General features: G+C 39.3%; 1 protein-coding gene, 1 non-coding gene and 1 pseudogene across 2 annotated transcripts; all 3 read left to right on the top strand.

Moving 5' to 3' along the window:
* Positions 1-8,292: 8,292 nt before the first annotated feature.
* LOC17880859 lies at positions 8,293-9,327 on the top strand (annotated as a pseudogene).
* Positions 9,328-15,248: 5,921 nt separating this feature from the next.
* On the top strand, positions 15,249-15,356 carry LOC111829794. Its single transcript, XR_002833150.1, has one exon. It is a non-coding gene; the product is annotated as a small nucleolar RNA R71 (small nucleolar RNA).
* A 5,737-nt stretch (positions 15,357-21,093) lies between these two features.
* Positions 21,094-21,709, top strand: LOC111829421 (ring-infected erythrocyte surface antigen-like). The gene is made up of 2 exons (XM_023778513.1): positions 21,094-21,307; positions 21,360-21,709. Exons 1-2 carry the CDS (start codon positions 21,094-21,096, stop codon positions 21,707-21,709), a joined length of 564 nt encoding a protein of 187 aa, XP_023634281.1.
* Positions 21,710-21,928: the final 219 nt, after the last annotated feature.

The following is a 21,928-nucleotide window of genomic DNA, read 5'->3' as shown; positions in this document are numbered from 1 at the left end:
TATTTGCAATTAAGCCCAGTTCGTGGTTTAGACATATATATTGTATTTTTAGGGTTTTGTTAAGACTTCAGTTTTATTTTGGAAAGAGAGATTTGTAGAGAGCTGGGAGAGAAGAATCAAAACCTCCTTCAGAGAAGATTCAAAACTCCTTTACTTCTTCTAATACTTTCCTTTATGCAATCTATTCTATTCATGATGTTTGTTTCATTCACCATGTCTGAGTAGATTTCTTGTTAGGTTTAGGATTTTCAAAGGAATTCATGAATTGTTAGGTTGTAAGATTGTTAGGATTGAATCAATAGAGTTTTTCATCTAGATTGTAGTTAATTTGTTCTGGAGTAGTGAAAGCAACCTAGAATCTGATCTTAGGTCAATAGAGTTCTTCATCACTTTTGTATTGGAAATAACAAGGGTTTGTTTAAAAATAAATTATAAAATATATATAGTTGGAATCAGAAACCAGATCACTCATGGTCACAACTGTGCCGTTGATGAAAGCCATCTTATAAAGATGGTTTGTTGGTCAGAATTGACTAGAAGCATAAGTTAGCTGTGCCCTTCAGGAGATGACGCGCCCGGCTCATTGAGGAGGGGTTATGGTGGAGAGGTCGGTGGTAGTAGCTCGGCAGATTGGAGAGACGACGCCATGGAGATAGACCGCTTGGTTGGGGATAGTTGTGAGGTTGTTGGTTCGGCGCTTTGCGTGAGTGGCACTTCATTCTCGGGTTCTTGTGGTCGGAATATTTTTGCGCAACTCTCTCGTCTCATGGGTCGAGTCGATGAAAACGAGACTGATTCTGTTGATACGGTTTGTGGACGTTGTGAGGTCGGCACTTCTGATGAGAATGACGAGGTTGGCCCTATTGATGAGGCCGGCGAATTCGACATTCGAAATAGCTTGAAAGATAGTTTCGAAAAACTTGAGTTCGACGTTAGAAAGGAGTTGGCTGGCAAACACGATTTCGGTGATCTTCTAGGTTTTGAAAAGCAGTACGCAAGTGATTGTGACGACGATTACTTAGATTTTGTGTCTGCCGGAAACCAAATACCTAAGGAAAAAAGGAAGATCGCCAAGTATTGGTTATGGGTCTACGGGCGGCCGGTTTTAGCGAGGTAGGTAAGCGTTAGATTCAAAGCAGCTTGCCATTTGTTCCCGAGGCTAGTGATCCGGATGATAGTCTCAAGGTTACCGCTACGGCTCCAGATGAGGATGTTGATTCGGACGACGACCCCGAAGCCGACGAGGTTCTAGCTCTGGAAGAATACGGCTTGTCAAGGTCTACCGAGAAATCGTTGATAGAAATGCTTATATTTAGTAGAGTCCCGGAGAGAGTGACTACCCGTTTGCCAGAGACTAGTGATCGTCCCAGACTCCTCTGAAGGGATTTATCTACTTGTGTAAATCTTTCTTCTTTAAATTCGGTCTTTGGCTTCCAATCCTTGAATTATTTACTACCTATTGCGCTCGTCGACAAATTACTATCTTGCAAATATATGTTGCAGCTATTCGTAACGTGGTCGGCTTGACTATATCGGGGACTGAATGTGGCGTTGAAATTGATTTTAACGTTCTACAAGAAGCCACCATTTTCTCAAGGATCAAAGTTTCTCTGGGTACATTTTATGTTAATGCCTGATCAGGGCATAAGATTGTCGTTAGAGCAGCTAAGAAGATCCACAATTGGCATCGCCGTTACTTCTTTGTGAAGTTGGATGAGTTCTCAGTAGAGAATCAAGGTAAGGAAGAGGCCGTCCAGCGGCGATCTTCCCTTGGTTGTTTCAGGAGAGGCTAAGAAGCCGATGCAGGCTTGTACTGCACAAGAGCGTTGATAAGTCTGTATTTCATCGCTTTTTGAGCATGCATTCATCATCTTTTCAGCATCATTCACTTGTTGATTCGCATCATATTGATGCATACTTAGGTAGGTTTTATGCATATCATGCATATCTTGCATACATTGTGCATATTTGGAGTGTTTCAGGTACTTAGGAGACATGCAGAGCGAAGCAGAGGAACAAGCGTTACTCGACGTGCACACGATCGAGTGGGATGATCGAGTGAGAAGCAAGGATGAATTGCAGTTACATCGACGATCGAGTGAGCAGCGGACGTATACGATCGAGTAGCAGATCGAGCAGAAGGGAAGCGAAGCAGAACCACCTATCACTCGATTCTCTCACTCGAGTGACGTGATCGAGCAAAGCAAAGAAGTAGCTGATGGTTTCACAGGTCACTCGACACGATCACTCGAGGTACTGGGTCGAGTATGAAATGATGCAGAGAAGAAAGTAAGCGTTACTCGACACGCTCACTCGACCGACATGACCATTACAACTTTTAAACCGCTTTTACGTTGTCGTTTTATGTTTTAAGGTTTTCCCAAACATTGTTATAAATAGGTCTCATTTGGATTGCCGAAGGGATCGAGTATTATTTTATTAGGTTTTTGTTGTTAGCCACCAAACGATCCTGAGAATTGTAATCGTGATTTCTTTGGAGTTATTGATATTTTGCAGTTAGTTCTTGAATCATTGTTGTTACTAGGCCTGGGCATAAAATCCGAATCCGAAAATCCGAACCGAACCGAACCGAAAAAATTGGATTAAAACCGAACCGATATTGGAAAAATAACCGATCGGTTGTTAGCTTTCATTATTTTTGGATATCGGATTAAACCCGATCCGAACCGATATCCAATAGATATCCATATATAACCGAACTTATAATATATACTTTAGTATCTTTAGGATATATATACTTTAATATCCTTAGGATATATACGTTTGCCGCATAACGGATGAAAAATTATTTTTAATTGATTTAGGATGTCACTGAATTTTGCTACTTTTTCATTATGAATTTATGATTTAGTTTGGTTTATTTAAAGCTTTCATGCATCGACACAGTTTTATGCTTCAATTTTATATATTGGTATGGTATTATGTTAGTTGGTTCTTTGAACTTGTCATTTGCCTCATTTCTATTTTTATATATACTTGGATAGTATGGATTATTTGAGTATAATTAGATTTAAAAATATCCGAATAAAACCGAATCCAATAAATTTTGGTTAAAATTTAATTATCACAATTATATCCAAACCGAACCGAAATCCGAAATATCCAAACCGAAACCGAACCGAATTTTGTAAATATCCGAATGGATGTTAGAATCAATATCCAAAAAATCCGAAAACCGAAAAATCCGAACCGAACCCGATCCGATATCCGAACGCCCAGCCCTAGTTGTTACTCTTCCTATCATCTTTATTATTATGCATGTTTTGAACGATTCTTGTTTCATGATGTTTAACATGATTTCTGCGTCTGAGTAGTGTTAGGGTTCTTGAGGATGGGATAGATTAGGTGGAGGATGTTAGTTTGCTAGACTGTTTATGTTAGATTCGTTTTGTTTCCCTTCTGGACTAGAGTTCTATTAGCTAGTTCTTCTCTGATCAATTGGAACTGGGTCATAGACATTTCATACCCGAAAGGTATATGATGAAATGTCTGAACCAACTAGTGCCAGAGATTTACATGCTTAGCCCAAAAGATTGGTTGTCTAACATGTTTATTGACATTAATGAGCTGTTTCTTTATGCATGCTTACTACATGTTTCATCAATGAGAATTGAGATTAGGAAGTGTTGTAAACTTGATAGTTTCTGCCAAGAGATTGGATTGACTAGTATTAGAAGTTCATTGTCTAGGAATTAGAATGTTTGCAGTTTGATAAACACTCGAAGTAGATTAGCATACTCCACCTACATCAATAACCTCATCCTCGTGATCTTCTATCCATTTGTGCTTTCTGTTTAATTCTCTTGTTATTTACTTGGTCTGCTTTGTTTTCTTGCCAGTATCAATAATCGTTACGTTTTAGTTTATGCATGGTAGTCTATGTTTTACAGCCTTACATTTATCGCATGTCTAACATGTTCGCTTAGGATCACTGAAAACAGAAAATCATTTATGCTTGCTTGACTTAATCATTTCTGATATATCTTGATTGCTAGCATCACACCTGATTGGATTGATACCTATTATACTGCAATGACATGATAGTACTCTAGGGTAATTGATAGAAAAATCCTAGTATCAAGCGTCCTAATGACGAGGTATTGGGATGGGATACTTTGTTTTCCTTTTCCTATAATGAGAAGGATTCGGTGAATGAGAAGATGTTTGTCAAGAATGCGGGAGCTTGTGCCGACCTTGCTTGACGGATCTGTGGAGATCATGCGATCTTTCAACTCTTCTCTTGTCTTGCGGAGAAAGATTATTATGGGACCTAGGCTCGTAGAGAGATGTAGGTTTATGATCATTTCTTGGTCTCTTTGATTTTGTTACTTTGCGATTCTTTTTTCAAGTGTGTGGATATTTATCTTTCAAGGAATTGCTCTTGTTAACCGCTTGGGAGGAGGGACTATTGTTGGATATGAGCGTCGACTTAAGGATGTCAGGAAATGTTTGGCGAGTCAGCAGAGGACTGAGTCGTCTGCTCATATAGAGGCTCTGGCTCTTAAGAAGAACTTAGGCGGGAAGAAGAAACGATCAGCTGCTTTAGAGAGGGAGGTCGGTGATCTCAAGGCAGCTCTTGAGGCTTGAGATCTGAATTACTTGCAGTTGATGATCGGCTACTTTCGAAGCAAAGATCGGCAGGAATCGAGCATTGATAGAACGAATGAGGAAGCATATCATCGATACCCGAGCTTCCAACGACCTGCTTCTCATGTTGAGTCAGGTTATAGGTACACATGGCTGTGTTAAGGAGATGATTACTTAAGGCATAGTTGTTGCGGTGAAGTGGACAGATATTGTTGAGAGTTTTGATATTACCGACCTCGCTAATGGTGATCTTATCGTGTTTCCCAAGTTTTAGGTGCGGTTACCGAGGTTCTTCCAGAATATGGAGACACTTTGTGTGTTTGACGCAGATATGCAGGTCCTGGCGGGAGCTCGCGCTTTTGCCGACCAGAGACATTCTTTTTAAACAATATTCTCTCTTTGAGACTATTATCCCGTTTTGTAGCGGATGTTATCGGGCCCTATGGGTGTTTGTACTTTTGGTTTGTTTCGGATATTTGCTTTTGACTTTCGTTATGAGGATATTCTCTTTTGGTTATGGCTTGACCTTTTTCGTGTTTGTTTGTAAGTCTTCCTTGAATTCTTTAGTCTGATTATCGGTATGAGCGCTTTCTGTTCGTTTGTCAGGTCAGCGTATGTGCATGTTGCGTTTGTCATGACAATGAATTTCAATAAAACGAATTTTGCAAAGTATCTCGGCTTATTTTGTGCGAGGAATCCTTGGCAGTTATTTGCTTGCTTTTAGGACGTATTTTGTTGTGTCAGACGTCTCCCGCATTATCCTCTAAATGCAGAGCTGAGGAAGCAGTCGAGGCGGACTCAATGTACTTTTTAGGGTGCAGTGGGGGTGACCAGCTTATCCTGTACGTGCTTTGAGATCGGCCAGAAGAGCAAGCCGGAGGTTGGCTTATCGTTTCCCCGCTTGCTTGCTATTGTGCAAGACTGGGCTTGGCTTTATCTTTCGCCGAGGCAAAAGTATAGATTATTTCGCCAATACATCCATGTGGAACACGTTTAATAACCGTACTTCTGGCCAGGGAGACAGTGGGTGAGCTGGCCGAGCTCGTCAAAGTATACTGTATAGGAGATTACTTCAAAAAAAAAAAGCTATATATCTGCCTTGTGAGAGGCTGCCTACGTACCCTTTTGGAGGGATCAAACCATTCGTAGTTCATATTACAGAAGAGGAGCTTGGTAGTACGAGCGTTTTTTTTTCTTAACTTGTTTACGCGTTAGCGCTTAGTAGTAATAACCCTCCATGGTTATGAGTTCGTAAACGCCGGGCTCTACAATCTGAGAGATAAGGTAAGGTCCTTCCCATTGCGCGCCTAATTTTCCGGCTTTGAGCTCGGCGGTATTCTCGAAAAAAATACGTAAAACCAAGTCTCCTTCGACATAATGTCGGGCTTTCACCTTCTCGTTGTAAAGCTTGGCTGCAGCTTGCTGATAGTTTTGTATATGAACAGCGCTTTGTCTCGCTCTTCCTCGATACAGTCTAGAATATCATGCATCATTGTGTGATTCAGAGTTGGGTTGTGCACGAGCATCGAACAACGAAGGGTTGGTATCTCGACTTCGGCATGGGCGAGTGGTTCCATCCCGTAGACAAGAGCGGCGTGGGGAGGTGTGATGTGACCTTCGAGTCGCTCCTTGATGCCAACAATAATAGTTTTGTTACTTGCTTCGGTTTGACCGTTTCCCTGCGGATATCGGGGAGTCGACTTGCTCAAGCGTATCCGCCAATGAGAGCATAAACCTTCAAATTGTAGTGATGTGAACTGGGTGCCGTTATCGGTGACGATCTCGTATGGGAGTTCGTTCCTACAAATTATGTTCTTCCAAACAACCTTTGATTGGATTCTTGCGTAAGATTCTACTTCAACTCATTTGGTGAAATAATCTGTCATAATGAGGATATATTTCTTTTAACGGGAGACGGGTAGAGGACCGACAATATCCATCGCCCAACGCATGAATGGGTAAGGCTGCGAGGCTGTACAAAGGAGTTCGATTGGAGCATGAATGGCCAGTTTTTCGCATTCATTGTCAATCAGAAATGGCCAGTTTTGCAAATCTGTAACGCAAGAGCTTTGCCGCCAGAGTGCTTTATGCCCGCGCCTTCGTGGACTTCTCGCAGTACATCGTCAACCTCATTAGGGCCTACACAAGTGAGTAGTGCTGATGCAGTTATACGGAAGAGATCTCCCTTTAGGCTATTGAATGGGGAGACAGGAAAAGAGCAATTGACCCATGCATGTAGATCTCCTGTTACCAATAAACCATTCACTATTTTTAATTTTCTTTAAACAAAAACGAAAAAGCTGTATGTAGTTCATTTCTTTTTTTTTTGTCTTTTTGTGATAAAGACAGAACATCTGTGGGGGAAGTTATTCACGCTTCTTTTGATGTTTTTTATTTGTGTTTTCATGCATTTTTATTTTTTTAATAAAATAATTACACCAAAATACCTTTTCTTTTTTTCTATATAATTACACTTTCTCTCTCGTGTTCTAACCCTTTTTTTTTTGCAAAGGTGTTTTTTTTTTCTTCAGTTACATACATTAAAATTTTTCTATACACTAACATATGTATTTTATTTCTTACACAATTCAAAATACTATCCAAGCTTCAACTTTACACCTCTTGTTTCTATAATTTCCTGCTTAAAGGTATATATATTTTTCCTGTTAAATAAATGTAGTTACATTATATAATATATTAGTAGTTATAAAATAAAGGTATTTAAATTTTTGTTTAAAACATGCGTTTTCTACCAATTATGTAATATGTATGTTAATTTTATATGTTTATATATATAGTGTTCGGTTAATTTATTTAATTATTATATTATACATTTCCACCATATAATTTGAAAATATATATTTAAATAAGATTGGACAAAACTATGAATTAATCACAGGTTAATAAATATATTTATTTCCAAAAAAGAACACTTTAATGCTAAAAAGAAGAAGAAAAATGAAAAAGAAGAGCATGTTCGACAAACTAAAAAATCCAATTGAACATCTTAACAAAAGTACCTTCAATTTAAAAAAATTATTAATAATACAAAAACAAAAACAAAAAAGTATCTGCCATTTAACATATATTACGAGAAATTAACAACTTATAGTTTAATGCTATCTTGAAAAATGCATATAGCAAACAAGTCAATAATTTGTATATTTAAAAAGTCCTAATCTAACTCCCACACATCATGAATAATTTGTATAGTGATTTTTAACATATATTTATCATTATACTTTGTCTAATTAACTTCGCGTACTATTTTTATGATAAAAGTGACTTAACCACTGAGAACAAAGTCCAAAAATTATAAGTAGTTTAATTAAAGATGTAGATCTTAGTTTTCCAGAAATTAGATGCATTTTTAATTCGTAAGTTATACAATGAAAGTTTTTTTGTGAAAGACGATACAAATTTCCAGAAATTATTTTTGAATTGTATTTGTAGGTATGTCTAACCGCCGGCAAAATGAAAGTTCTTTTGTGCAAAACAATACAAATTTGCCTACAGAAACGTCGACACGGGTATGTAGTTACACCTAATTTTACAAAATTTTACCTTTTAATTTAAGTAAATTATAAATTGAGAGTTTTTTTAAATTTTTAGAGCGAAGAAAATTTTAAATGGACTCCTAGTCAGGAAAGACTATTTATTGATCTTTACGAACAAGCAATTGCCATGAATAATTACCGCTTCAAAGATCCATCACCCCTAGGAAGAGAGTTTTTGGTTGAAAAATTCAATCAACTGAAAAGAAAGTACAAGAAGTACAAGCAACTTATGCAAAATTCTACGGGAATTTCAGTTGACCCTGTGAGATCCGTCATATCTGCGTCTAATACTTGGTGGAAAGTTCGTGAAGCTGTAAGCATTAAAAATATCTTTCACAGCCAAAATATGTTTAGTAATTTTGGTATACATTAAACTTGTATACTAAAATTTAATAAACTTATTAACAGAGATGTAGGATTGTAAGATCATTTAAACGAAAGCCGCCTGACAGTTGGGATGTGATGCAACGTTGTTTCATCTTACAAGATGTACAATCACAGTCTCAATACTCTATGCACCAAAGACGAGAAGAGTTAATGAATGAGGGCATAAATGATGATGAAAATCAAGTTCCCGAGACACAAGAAAATGAAGAAGTGTATCGCGTTAATATCAGCGATGAAACACGTCCCTCAAATGAGTTCACCCAGAATCATTTACATCAGAATTCTCCACATGCTCCTCCGTTTCATACTCCAGCTTCAAGAGTTCAACAACAAGGTGGATTAAGACGTGGAAATAGTTCACAAAGAGGGGCAAGAACCTCACAAATCTCTATTGGGAGTGGTTCAAGAGGAAATCGCAGAAAACAGTTATTTGAGTTAACTCTAACAGATACAATGAATGGGTTCAGAGAGCTTGAGCGCCAATTTTTAGAACAATTACGTCCAAATATTCCAAGATGATTACGAAGAATTTGATGATGTTGTCAAGATATTTGAATCGTTGGATCTCCCGAGTGACACGAATTTTTATTGGGCATGCATTCATGCATTTTAAGAAGAAAGATTTTGGCGTAAATATTTTATTGATCGAGCTGAGAGAACCACAGAAGATAAGCTGCATTTTTTACAAGCTTTAACTAGATATACATGGGACAGTGAATTTGTGGGGAAACGATTAGTCTCTGTGAAAAATGGTGGAAATCCTAGTCCAAGCTAGTTTACTTTCGGTAGTTGATACTAGGATTTTACTACCAATTACCCTAGAGTACTAGCATGTGATTCATGTGCGATACTAGCAATCAAGATGTATCAGAAATGATTAAGTCAAGCGAAGTATAAATGGATTTTGGTTTTCAGTGATCCTAAGCGAACATGTTAAACATGCGATAAATGTAAGCTGTAAAACATAGACTACCATGCATAAACTAAAACGTAATGATTATTGATACTGGCAAGAAAACAAAGCGGAACAAGTAAATAACAAGAGAATTAAACAGAAAGCACAAATTGATAGATGGTCCTGAGGATGAGGTTATTGATGTAGGTGGAGTATGCTAATCTACTTTGAGTGTTTAACAAACGACAAACATACTAATCTCTAGACAATGAACATCAAATACTAGTTAATCCAATCTATTGGCAGAAACTATCATGTTTACAACACTTCCTAATCTCAAATCTCTTTGATGAAACATGCAGTAAACAGGCATGAAGAAACAGTCCATTAATGTCAATAAACTTCTTAGACATCTAATCTCTTAGGCTAAGCAAGTATATCTCTGGTATTAGTTGTTCAGACATTTTATCAACCACTTGGTAGGTGCTGAAATGTCTGGAATCTAATTCCACTTGATCAGAGAAGAATTAGCTATGAATACATTAATCCAGAAGGGAACAAACGAATCTAACTTAAACACTCTAGCATACTAACATTCACCACCTAATTTATTCCTTCCTCAAGAATCCTAACACTACTCAGACACAGAAATCATGTTAAACATCATAAACCCAGAATCGTTCAGAACATGCATAATAATAACGATGATAGGAAGATAAACAATAATGATTCAAGAACTAAGTGCAAAATCTTAATAACTTAAAAGAAATCTGAATTACAATTCTCTGGATTGTTTAGTGGCTAACAATAAAAACCTAAGAATAAAAACTCAATCCATTGGGCAATCCAAATGAGACCTATTTATAACAAAGTTTGGGAAAACCTTAAAACATAAAACGACAAAGTAAAAAACGGTTTAAAAGTTATAGTAACCCTGTTGGTCGAGTGAGCGCGTCGAGTAACACATAATTTCTTCTCTGCATCATTACATACTCGACCATGTATCTCGAGTGAGTGTGTCGAGTGACATGTGAAATCATCTGCTACTCCTCTTCTTTGCTCGATCGTGTCACTCGAGTATGCCCATCGAGTGACAGTTGATTCTGTTTCGCATTCCCTCGGTTCACGCGATCATCCTACTCGGTCATGTGCATAGAGTGAATTATGTTTCTGCAGCGTATCTCTGCTTCTCACTCGATTGTCCCACTCGATCATATGCATGTCGAGTAACGCTTGATCCTCTGCTTCGCTCTGCATTTCTCCTAAGTACCTGAAACACTCCAAATATGCAGAATGTATGCAAGACATGCATGATATGCATAAAACCTACCGAAGTATGTAAAACATGCAGAAAGTGATCAATATGATGCGAATCAACAAGTGAATGATGCTGAAAAGATGATGAATACATGCTCAAAAAGTGATGAAATACAGACTTATCAACTCCCCCAAACTTAGTCTTTGCTTGCCCTCAAGCAAAGCAAAAGAAACAAAGTGGAAGAGAGGTTTGAAAATGGGGTCTCAGAACCCGTAACTTGCAAGGTAGAGCAGTTAAAATCAATGTCCTAATTACTAAGTCTTTGATGCATGCTGAGAGAACTTTACTTAAATACTTAAGATAAACTCATCTAATCTGAAACTGATCCTATCCCTTGACCTACACATGCATTCAAATCATTCACTCCTTTTAACATTCATTATTCAAGAATATGAATTTGGTTTTGCAAGGCTTAACAAATTCACTTGGCTAGGCAGAAAAAGATTTTGAGAATTAAGAGGGTTTAAACAATTTCAGGACAAGGATCTCTCAATGAAGAGCTTTAGGTAGAATGCTAAAGGTGAGGACCGACAAATGCATACATGAATAAAATCTTCACTACCCAATGGTTCCCAACTGCTTACTCTTAATCATCTAACCCTGAATGATCCCTGTGTCTACCCTTCAACATCATTCCCATTTTTTTCTTTTTGCCTTAGGAGAAGTTTCTTATCAATACTAGTGGATATGGGGTTTCTTCCTTACTGTGGTTCTGTTTTCTTCTTACGTTATAAGACATCAAAAATTTTTCTCTTTTTTTACATCCCAGAACCATTCTCTGTATATCATGCTATCCCCACAAAATTCAATCACTAGAGTATAAACTTCTTGAAAAACATTCTCCTCCAGCAAGGTGTCAAAGAATCTAGACCTATTCCTATCTGATTTGAAATTGAAAATCAGAACTACTCAAGATTTTAATCTTGTCGGCTCATACCTAACACGTTCTCCCCAAGCATAATCCGGTAAAAGACCTACCACTCAACAATTATCAATTGGCTTGAAAGAAAAGGATAGGCTGTGGGTATGGCAAACTGATCAAAAGAAAGATCAGCTACTTGGATCAACAAGAGTGGTGAAAAGAGAAAGATGATCCAAATATGTATATGGTGATCATGAGTATGCAAGCAAAACACAACCAAATATTTGCAAGTCAAGATTAAGTTCTTATAAGGTAAGGAATGAGATCATATCACAACATGTTTCAACCAAGTTCAAGAATGCTCTTCATGAATTCCAAGTTTGTTTCAGACTTACTTCAAGTTCAATCATCATGCATCAAAGAGCTAAAAACCAGGGCATTGATCTCAACTCGTGAATCATAGCAAGTTAACAAGGTGTAAATCATCATCACCCCCTATGCTAATGCAACAATCCTACATGAAACAATCTAGACTCAATCCTAATATGCAAATGCAAGCTACATGATTACTCTGTTTTTAAAGATGTTTCTGAAACTTTTTCAAATTTTTAAGGGTTTTCAATGCACATATATGAATGCAGAGTATATGCTAAAAATTCGAAATAAGAAAAGAGAACACAACATCAAATGTCATCCCAAACCCTCCCCCAAACTTAAATTACACAATCCCTTGTGTAATAAAATTTTGAGAGCTAGTTTGAGAATCAAACAAACAAAACTATGAAAATGCAATGGTATATACGAATGAAGGTTTGGAGTTGTACCTTACTGAAAATAGCAGTCCAGGTATGCAGTCATGGACTCGCTTGTATAAGCGCCTAGTGCAGGCTGCGCAGGGGGAGCCTCTACTAGTTGCTCAACGTTCTGCTCGACCGGATCCTCAACATAATGTTCAACCGGATCCCTAGTAAGATCTTCAAAATGATACGCTCCTAGATCAACAATCCGGTCTTCATTGAGATGCTTGTCTGGATCCTTAGTCAAATCCTCAACGTGATGCTCACCTTTGCTTTCCGCCTTGCTGCATTCTTCTTCTTTCTTCTTGATGTCCCTAAGATCATGGGAAGACTGTCTTGGAGGAGAGAAAGAAACATTGTGCCCTATAGTCATAAGCGGAATGTCTTGATGGAGAAGGAGTTCTGTTGCGTGCTAGTACATCACTCGTGGAGAAACATATCTGAACATGTTTGACGTCCTGACCAAATAAAACCAAAAACAAAAACCAAAATAACAAGAAATCCTAAGCAGTATTTACAGGGATACCTTTGGGAATTCCTCCCAAGTGAGCTTGTTTAAAGTCACTAAGCTTGACTGTTTATACCTTTTAGGCTTTAGGAGGCTCATAGAGAGGTGTTGAAGCACTCTCTATTCTCAAATATCTCATTCCTCCTCTTTTTCCTGGGTCATGTCACAGGATGTGCTGCTCATCTTTACACTCACACTCTGTCTCCTAGGATAGGGACCATTGATTTTTCTTTTGAGTTTATTGATTTGCCCACCCATTTCCTTGACCATAGCTGTTAACCTTGTCACTGAATCTTTCAAAACATTGATAATTCGAAGTTCTAAACAACCATCCGATGAGGGATCCATAGATTCTTTGACACCTTGCTGGAGTATTTTCTTAGTTGACTCATCTTCAGTGGAGAAGGTGTGCCCATCAACTCACCCATTTTCTTGACCATAGCTGTTAGCCTTGTCATTGAATCTTTCAAAACATTGATAATTCGAAGTTCTAAACAACCATCCGATGAGGGATCCATAGATTCTTTGACACCTTGCTGGAGTATTTTCTTAGTTGACTCATCTTCAGTGGAGAAGGTGTGCCCATCAACTGTTGGCGTACTCAAGACATCCTTGATATCAAACTTCATCTTGAAGTTCTTACCATGATTGAGATCAATCATCCCTTTCCCGACATCAATGATTGCTCCTGCTATAGATAAGAATGGTCTTCCTAGGATAAGTGGATCTTGAGGCTCATCATCCATCTCCAAAACAATGAAGTCAGTTGGTACTTCTACTTCACCAATCTTTACTGGGAGATCTTCCAACAAGCCATATGGAACCCTAACCGTTCTGTCTGCCAAGATGAGGGATAGGCTGCACGATTTGTATTGTGTAAAACCTAACCTTCTAGCCACAGAGAGAGGCATGAGACTAACTGACGCTCCTAGGTCACAGAGAGACCTACTGAAAGATAATGGACCTATTGTGCAAGGCAAAGTAAATGAACCAGGATCTTCTACCTTCTTTGGGATAACCTCTTTATGGAAAATGGCACAACACTCATGGTTAAGTGATTTTACTCTCTCATCTTCCTCAGCTTTCTGCTCAACATCTTTAGTTATTTCCTTCTTTTCTTGAATCCTCCCCAATATGACCTCTTTCATGATTTTATTGTAAGACGGAATCTTTGCATGAGCATCTACCAAAGCTTTTGTTAGTTCAGTCCCTTTGAGTGTGTCGAGCAGTCCTTTATACTTCTCCATTATTTTCTTCTTGAATCTTTCAGGGAATGGTAATGGAGGCGTGTAGGGTGGAGGAATGTAACGTGGTTCCTTACTCTTTGGAACATCATGTTTTACCATGGCAGGTGGATCATGATCAACTTTGATTTGTTGTGTGGAATCTTCATTTGGAGCAAAATTCTCCCCATCTAGATCCTCACTATCCTCAGTGATATCCATAGAGTCTTTTGTAATAGGTAACTCTCTTAAGGTGATGGCATGGGCTGTTGCAAACACTTTGGGGTTGTGGATGGCTTTCCCTGAGAGTTGTCCTGAAGAAGTAGATGCATTCTTGCTTTCCAGGTGAAGCATTCTAGAGGTCAAAGCTTCAATCTTGAGATTGAGAGCATTATATGTGCAGTCCATCTTATTATTCATCTCTGCAAACTTCTTAGCAGACTCTATAGATCCACTTGTCTGTCCTTGTAATAAATGTTGCTGCATATGGTGCCTGAAGTGGCGGAGCTTTTTGAGGTTGGAATCCTGGTGGTGGTCCAGTTGGAGTTTGGTAACCTTGCTGAAACTGTTGTTTGGGCACATAACCTTGGTTGTAAGGCACAAATGACTTGTTTTGCCCCTGCTGCTGTGGTGGAGGTGGATATACTTGATCTTGTGGATTTGCAACGTTGGTGCTCCTATAAGACAGATTGGGGTTTTGCTTATATGAGTTGTATCATGTGTTGTATCCACCTTGATTCTGGATATAGCTTATCTCCTCAGAATGTTCTCCCTCCCCATCTGGAATCTGGAAAGGGTCTTCTTTAGAGACAAAATGGACATTCCTTTGCTGGCTCATCAAGAGTCTGTCCAGCTTATCATTCACAACTTTCATCTCTTTCTTGTACTTCTCTCATCAAGATCTATGCTTGCCCTGATGGTTCTATCATAGTCTTCATTGTAGTTGCCATCAGAGTGGACTAGGTTCTCAACAAGCTCCCAACCATCGTTGACGTCCTTGTTCATAAAGTTGTCATTGCTAGCAGTGTCAAGTAACATCTTGATCTTTGGGAGAACGCCTCGGTAGAGAGTACTGAGGAGAGACTCTTTGGTGAAGCCATGGTGGGGACACTAAGACTGATAACTTTTGAAGTGCTCCCATGCTTCACAGAGTGTTTCACCATTCTTCTGAGTGATCCCAGAAATCTCATTGCGAAGACGTGCAGTTCTGGAGTTTGAGAAGGACTTGGCAAGAAATGACTGCGTGCATTGTTCCCAGGAGGTAATAGATCCGTGTGGTAGAGTTTTCTCCCATTGATGCGCTTTGTCACCCAGAGAGAATGGGAAGAGTCGGAGCTTAAAACCATCCTCACTGTCACCATTGATCTTTGTGAGACTGCATAGGCGATCAAACTCGTCAAGATGATCTAGGGGATCCTCCATAGGCAGACCATGGAATTTGTTGCCCTGGACCATGGAGATCAGACTACTCTTGATCTCAAAGTTGTTGTTCTGCACAGCTGGGGGCACTATACCCTGACGATGGGTATGGTTGCGTGGAGTATCACCAGCTCCAATCCGTGTAGGTGCCCGTTGTGGAGGTTGTTGTTGAGAGTTTCCCATCTCCACTTGTGGTGGTGTAACTCTGTTGCGTTGCTGTCTTGATGTAGGTACCAAGCGATCAATAAAGTCGGAGGGCTGGAACAAGTTTTCTGTGCTTTGCGATCGTGTGTGCATACAACTCAAATCAACTTAGCTCGCGAGATGGTTGAGTTTGTCAGTCGAGTAGGAGCAGTTGAGCAAGAGTTATACCTGAATCAATAGACAACCAAAAAGAACAAAGTGAGTAACTGTAGTGAATGTTGAGTAAGAACTTGATCTTAGCAAATCTGAAATCTCAAATGTAACAAACAAACATCTAAATGGCAGCGGCGCCAAATTGATTCTAGGATTTTACTACCAATTACCGTAGAGTACTATCATTTCATTGCAGTACAATATGTATCAGTCCAGTCAGGTGCGATGTTAGCAATCAAGATGTATCAAAAATGATTAAGTCAAGCGAAGTATAAATGGATTTTGGTTTTGAGTGATTCTAAGCAAACATGTTAAACATGCGATAAATGTAAAGCTGTAAAACATTACCATGCATAACTAAAACGTAATGATTATTGATATTGGCAAGAAAACAAAGCGGAACAAGTAAATAACAAGAGAATTAAACATAAAGCACAAATGGATAGAAGGTCCTGAGGATGAGGTTATTGATGTAGGTGGAGTATGCTAATCTACTTTGAGTGTTAAACAAACGACAAACATACTAATCCCTAGACAATGAACATCAAATACTAGTTAATCGAATCTCTTAGCAGAAACTATCATGTTTACAACACTTCCTAATCTCAAATCTCTTTGATGAAACATGCAGTAACCATGCATGAAAAAATTGTCCATTAATGTCAATAAACTTCTTAGACATCTAATCTCTTAGGCTAAACAAGTATATCTCTGGTATTAGTTGTTCAGAAATTTCATCAAACACTTAGTAGGTGCTGAAATGTCTGGAATCTAATTCAACTTGATCAGAGAAGAATTAGTTATGAATACACTAATCTATAAGGGAACAAACGAATCTAACTTAAACACTCTAGCAACCTAACATTCTCCACCTAATCTATCCCATCCTCAAAAATCCTAACACTACTCAGGCACATAAATCATGTTAAACATCATAAACCCAGAATCGTTCAAAACATGCATAATAATAACGATGATAGGAAGATAAACAATAAAGATTCAAGAACTAAGTGCAAAATCTTAATAACTTAAAAGAAATCTGAATTACAATTCTCTGGATTGTTTGGTGGCTAACAATAAAAACCTAAGGATAAAAACTCGATCCCTTGGGCAATCCAAATGAGACCTATTTATAGTAAAGTTTGGGAAAACCTTAAGACATAAAACGACAAAATAAAAAGCGGTTAAAAGTTGTAGTGCCCTGTTGGTCGAGTGAGCGCGTCGAGTAACACATAATTTCTTCTCTGCATCATTACATACTCGACCATGTATCTCGAGTGAGCGTGTCGAGTGACATGTGATATCATCTGCTACTCCTCTGCTTTCCTCGATCGTGTCACTCGAGTATGCCCATCGAGTGACAGTTGATTCTGTTTCGCATTCGTTCACGCGATCATCCTACTCGGTCATGTGCATCGAGTGAAGTATGTTTCTGCAGCGTATCTCTGCTTCTCACTCGATTGTCCCACTCGATCATATGCATGTCGAGTAACACTTGTTCCTCTGCTTCGCTCTGCATGTCTCCTAAGTACCTGAAACACTCCAAATATGCAGAATGTATGCAAGACATGCATGATATGCATAAAACCTACTGAAGTGTGTAAAACATGAAGAAAGTGATCAATATGATGTGAATCAACAAGTGAATGATGCTGAAAAAGATGATGAATACATGCTCAAAAAGTGATGAAATACAGACTTATCAAGTGCGCAACGAGTGCACGTACAGTCGGGAAACGCCAAACGAACGGTATCATGTGGGTTTGGACCTGGACGAGTGTAAAATGAGGAAGCTCCAGCGGACGGTGCTCCAAAAGAGAAGCTTGATCCTCCGGCAAAAGGGCCTGGACGTGCAGTGGGACAAGACGTAGCATAATGACCACGCTCACCACAAGCTATGCACACTATGCCAGAAGGCATGTACGCTCGATAATACATGCAACTTCCCGGATAATGTCAAACCTGTACACAAGTCAAACAATACGGCTCACGACCACTCGGTGCAGAGACACGTCCTTTAGGACCATCCTATCTGATAACTACTCCTCCACTCGTACTCGGTGGCTCATACATAGGCGAAGACTCTCTCTACAAGGTAGAGATAGTATTGTAAGTAGGTGTGGAGAGTGATGGATACATCGGTGAAGCTGGCGGAGATGGCACAAACTCGAAATTTTCCGACTCGGGAATGGTAGGCATGTTAAGAACTGATCCAGAAAACACCAAAGGCGACTTTGGACTCTCGGCAAGAATAGAATGACATGAGTCGGAGGAGATACTAATGTAATCCTCGACCATGACCACCTCTGGACTATCGGGGATGACCTCAACGATCACGCAATCCTCATCATCGTCGTCGTCTGCTGGTGTGGGTGCACGTACAACGGACGTGGGTACATCTGCTGGAGCGTCAGGCGCCGATATAGCGTCTGTCTTGACTGGAGCAGGTACGTATGGCTTAACGGCTGGTGCTGGAGCCTCAACTACGATCTGCTCGTCCTCACACTTGTAAGGATCTGAGTCGGACGGAGTATATGGGCCGATCACGTCATATCCATCCGTGCTCATCAGAACACCATCAGCACTCTTAGTATCCACACTTGACAATATAATCGCCTTAGGAACATTAGGTCCACCATTGGCATCCACAGTGCTCGGCCTGGCCTCAGTACGAATGCCCAGACTTGCCAAGTCCATCACTCTAAGTCCAACTCGAGTGTTTGTCACAACAGGTGGTGTCAGGGCCGCTCTCGGTGACCCGTCAACACGTGCATGCCAAGTCGTACCACTCGGGCTACCACATTCATACGCTCCACGCATGACGAGCATCGTCCTGGTCGGTGGTCCCCAAGGGAGTTCAGCCCTCATCTGTATCCTACCACGTCCTCGTCCTCTCGGCATCTACACTCAAAACCACAAACACAAAATGTAAGTTTCTAAATTCTAAACAAACCAAAGAATGCAGATGATCACAACAATATTTTTCCTAGACAGCTTTTTGCGACACATTTGACTCGATAAAACATTGAAAACGGAAGTCCAATGAACATAGATAAACCATGCTCTGATACCACGCTTGTAACACCCCTTCGATCCTTCCTAAAACTAAGAAAGAACAAGGGCGTCACGGATGACGCCCGTAATCAGTCGAGAAAGGTTTCCGAAACACATTTGTTCGCCTAAATCGACCGACCCCAACACATTTTTATCTTCGCAACTCGTACTATTGTCGTGAGTTGTGTCAACGCAGACATGACTGATATACCATTGCTGGCGCTTCCGGGTTTTTACTAAAACCACTTTTTACTTATATAGTATTGTACTTAAATCGTTAACAAATTATGTATAGCTTTTGGGCCCATTTAGATGCATGTACAAACAACAACAGAGAAACACAAACAGTAGAAGCTTAAAGAAAGCTAAGAGTACTCAGCCAAAAGTACAGCTAAAACACATAACACTCACCGATACGATACTAATACAAATTTACCGTAAGGTCTTTAATTCTACGATGCGGATTTTCCCTACTAGGCAATGCTTTCCCGACTCTTAGCCACGAAGGCTAAAAAAATCACACCCGTTCGAATTGTTTAGTAAATAAGAGACTTAGTCTCTTATAACAGAGTTTTACTACTTCGTCAAGTAGTGCCCGGTGGTAGCTAACCACTCCGAACTATTGGGAATATCACATTATCGCCACAATAGCTAAGTCCGAATGAAACTAGTAACTCGGCCACACAATAATAACAACTACAACAACAACAATAACAATAATATACAAGAATACTTGTATTATCTACTAGCAAGCAACAATTAACCTTTAGCCATGCATAAGAATGATTAATAAAACCACACACTCATCACACAACAGCCTAATAAACTTGCTAGCACAATCAGTTAACCTTAACCAACCAAAGATCAAACAAAAAAATCCAGTCTCGACAATTTCTAACAATGATCAATTTAGAAAATAAACGACATCATAACGGCTATACTAACAACCTAACCAAACGTTCAAATGCTTTATCTACTCCACAACATAATCAATAACAATCATGAACTAAGATAAAATCAGAACACGAATCTAACCTCACCAGATCTAATACATTACCGCAAAAATTTACGATAAGGTAAAACACGACAACACAACGATTCAAGAATTCAATCAAGGAATAGATCCTAAACTACTCAAGAGAATACAGCAATAAGCAAACCCTTTACATGTGCTACTTCACATGTTTTCGGTACTCACCGGTTTTGGTTGAAGTTTTGGACAGAAAATCTCCGATAATGCTAGATCCGCACAACTCGCAAGCTCTAGATCCGCATTACCAAGATTCGTTTAGGTTTAGGAACTTAAAAGAAATAATTCTAAGATGAAACAGAAACTAAGAGTAAGATACTTACCTACTACCCTTCCTGCCACCTCAAAAACTTTCCTAAAGCTGCTCGAAATGCTATTGGCCATCGAAACAATCTAACTAGTCTTTCTCTTAACGTTTTGCTCTGAGGAAGAAGTGAGACGAAGCTGGGTATTTATAGCCTTCCAAAGTCGGCTGGAAGCAGCTTTTTCACCCACCAAGTGTCGTCTAACAAAGCTCCAGCCAATGGCAGCAAGACATGGGAGTTTTGGCCATCCATATCCCATTTTCGTGGAGACACATGGCCGTCCTCAGCAGGAGCGAAACTATCCTAATTCATTGGCTAAAGATGAGACACTTTTCCCACTCGTGGCCAATAATTCCTTCACTAAGCAATTCTAAGCCTTAAACACACAATTCGGTAACCGTTTCTTGCAGGAAAGCCCCGTCGAGACCAGTTTCATGTGCCATTGCCTTAAAAACAATTCCTTCATGAAAACTCAGATTTTTCATGATACAAAATCCTATTTTAACTCCCAAAATCATTCTTCAAAACTTCAAGCTCAAAATAATTTAACCGAATCATTTTTCCTTTCGATGATCGGCTAAAAATATCCCCAGTGGGTTATTTTCATAAAGAAAAATATAACTGTCTTCTTTGCTGGTTTTCCTTCCTCTTACTGATTTAGTAACCATCTCAATGTTCTTCTAAAAATATTATTTGTGCTTGACCTTAACACAAAAATATTTCTTTGCTCTTTAACGGTGGAGACTGTTCAGACAACAGATATAGTAGAGGCGATGGAGACAGAGACAATACCGACAATGGAGATAGAAACAGAGGCTGAGAAAAATAACCCAGCAGAGAGTGAACTGGTGGAAAATGCACCAGTAGAAGGCAGTGAGGCGGTTCGCATTCCGTCAGAGACATCGACGGTTTCAAACCCACCCGAAGCAGCGACTGAGGTGGTTGGTCAACCTAAAGAGAAAAGGAAAAATCACAAAAGGAAGAGAGGTCAAGATATTGAAGAAGATCGTGAGGCTGTTTAGTGGGGATGATTGTGCAGTAGCGGGCGATGAAGACTGTGATGAGATTGGTTATGCAGACGAGGAAAACAGAACCAGTGAAGCAATTCCTCAATCAGAGCAATCGACGATTGTAGCTGTTCCTGAACCATTTGTAGGTGTAGAAGACAATAGGGAAGAAAATGTAGGTGTACAAAACAATTGGGAGCCAAATGTAGGTGGAGATGGTGAAGGAGATGTAGGAGAAGAAAATTGTGAAGAAGGTGTAGGTGTAGTGGAAGAAAATTGCGAAGACTTTGAAGCTGAATTTGGAACAGCTGCGAGAGAAGAGGACGTTGGAGATGATGCTGATAGTGGAGATGAGATTTGGGATGATGAGAGGATACCATAACCGTTGTCACACAGCAATGATGAAGACAATTTTGATGAAGATAATGGTGCTCTAGAGATTGAAGATCCTGAAGAACTTCTGAGGTTAGGGAAAACATTCAGTGGCCCAGAAAAATTCAAGATAGTTGTATTGAGGTATTCTCTGAAAACCAGATACGACATTAAGCTTTATAAGTCAACTAGTTTGAAGATTGGTGCGAAGTGTTCTGCGACTGATGTA

The sequence above is a fragment of the Capsella rubella genome, unplaced genomic scaffold, assembly GCF_000375325.1.
Source record: "Capsella rubella cultivar Monte Gargano unplaced genomic scaffold, Caprub1_0 scaffold_7, whole genome shotgun sequence".
NCBI lineage: Eukaryota > Viridiplantae > Streptophyta > Magnoliopsida > Brassicales > Brassicaceae > Capsella > Capsella rubella.
This window is presented reverse-complemented; position numbering and strand designations above follow the sequence as displayed.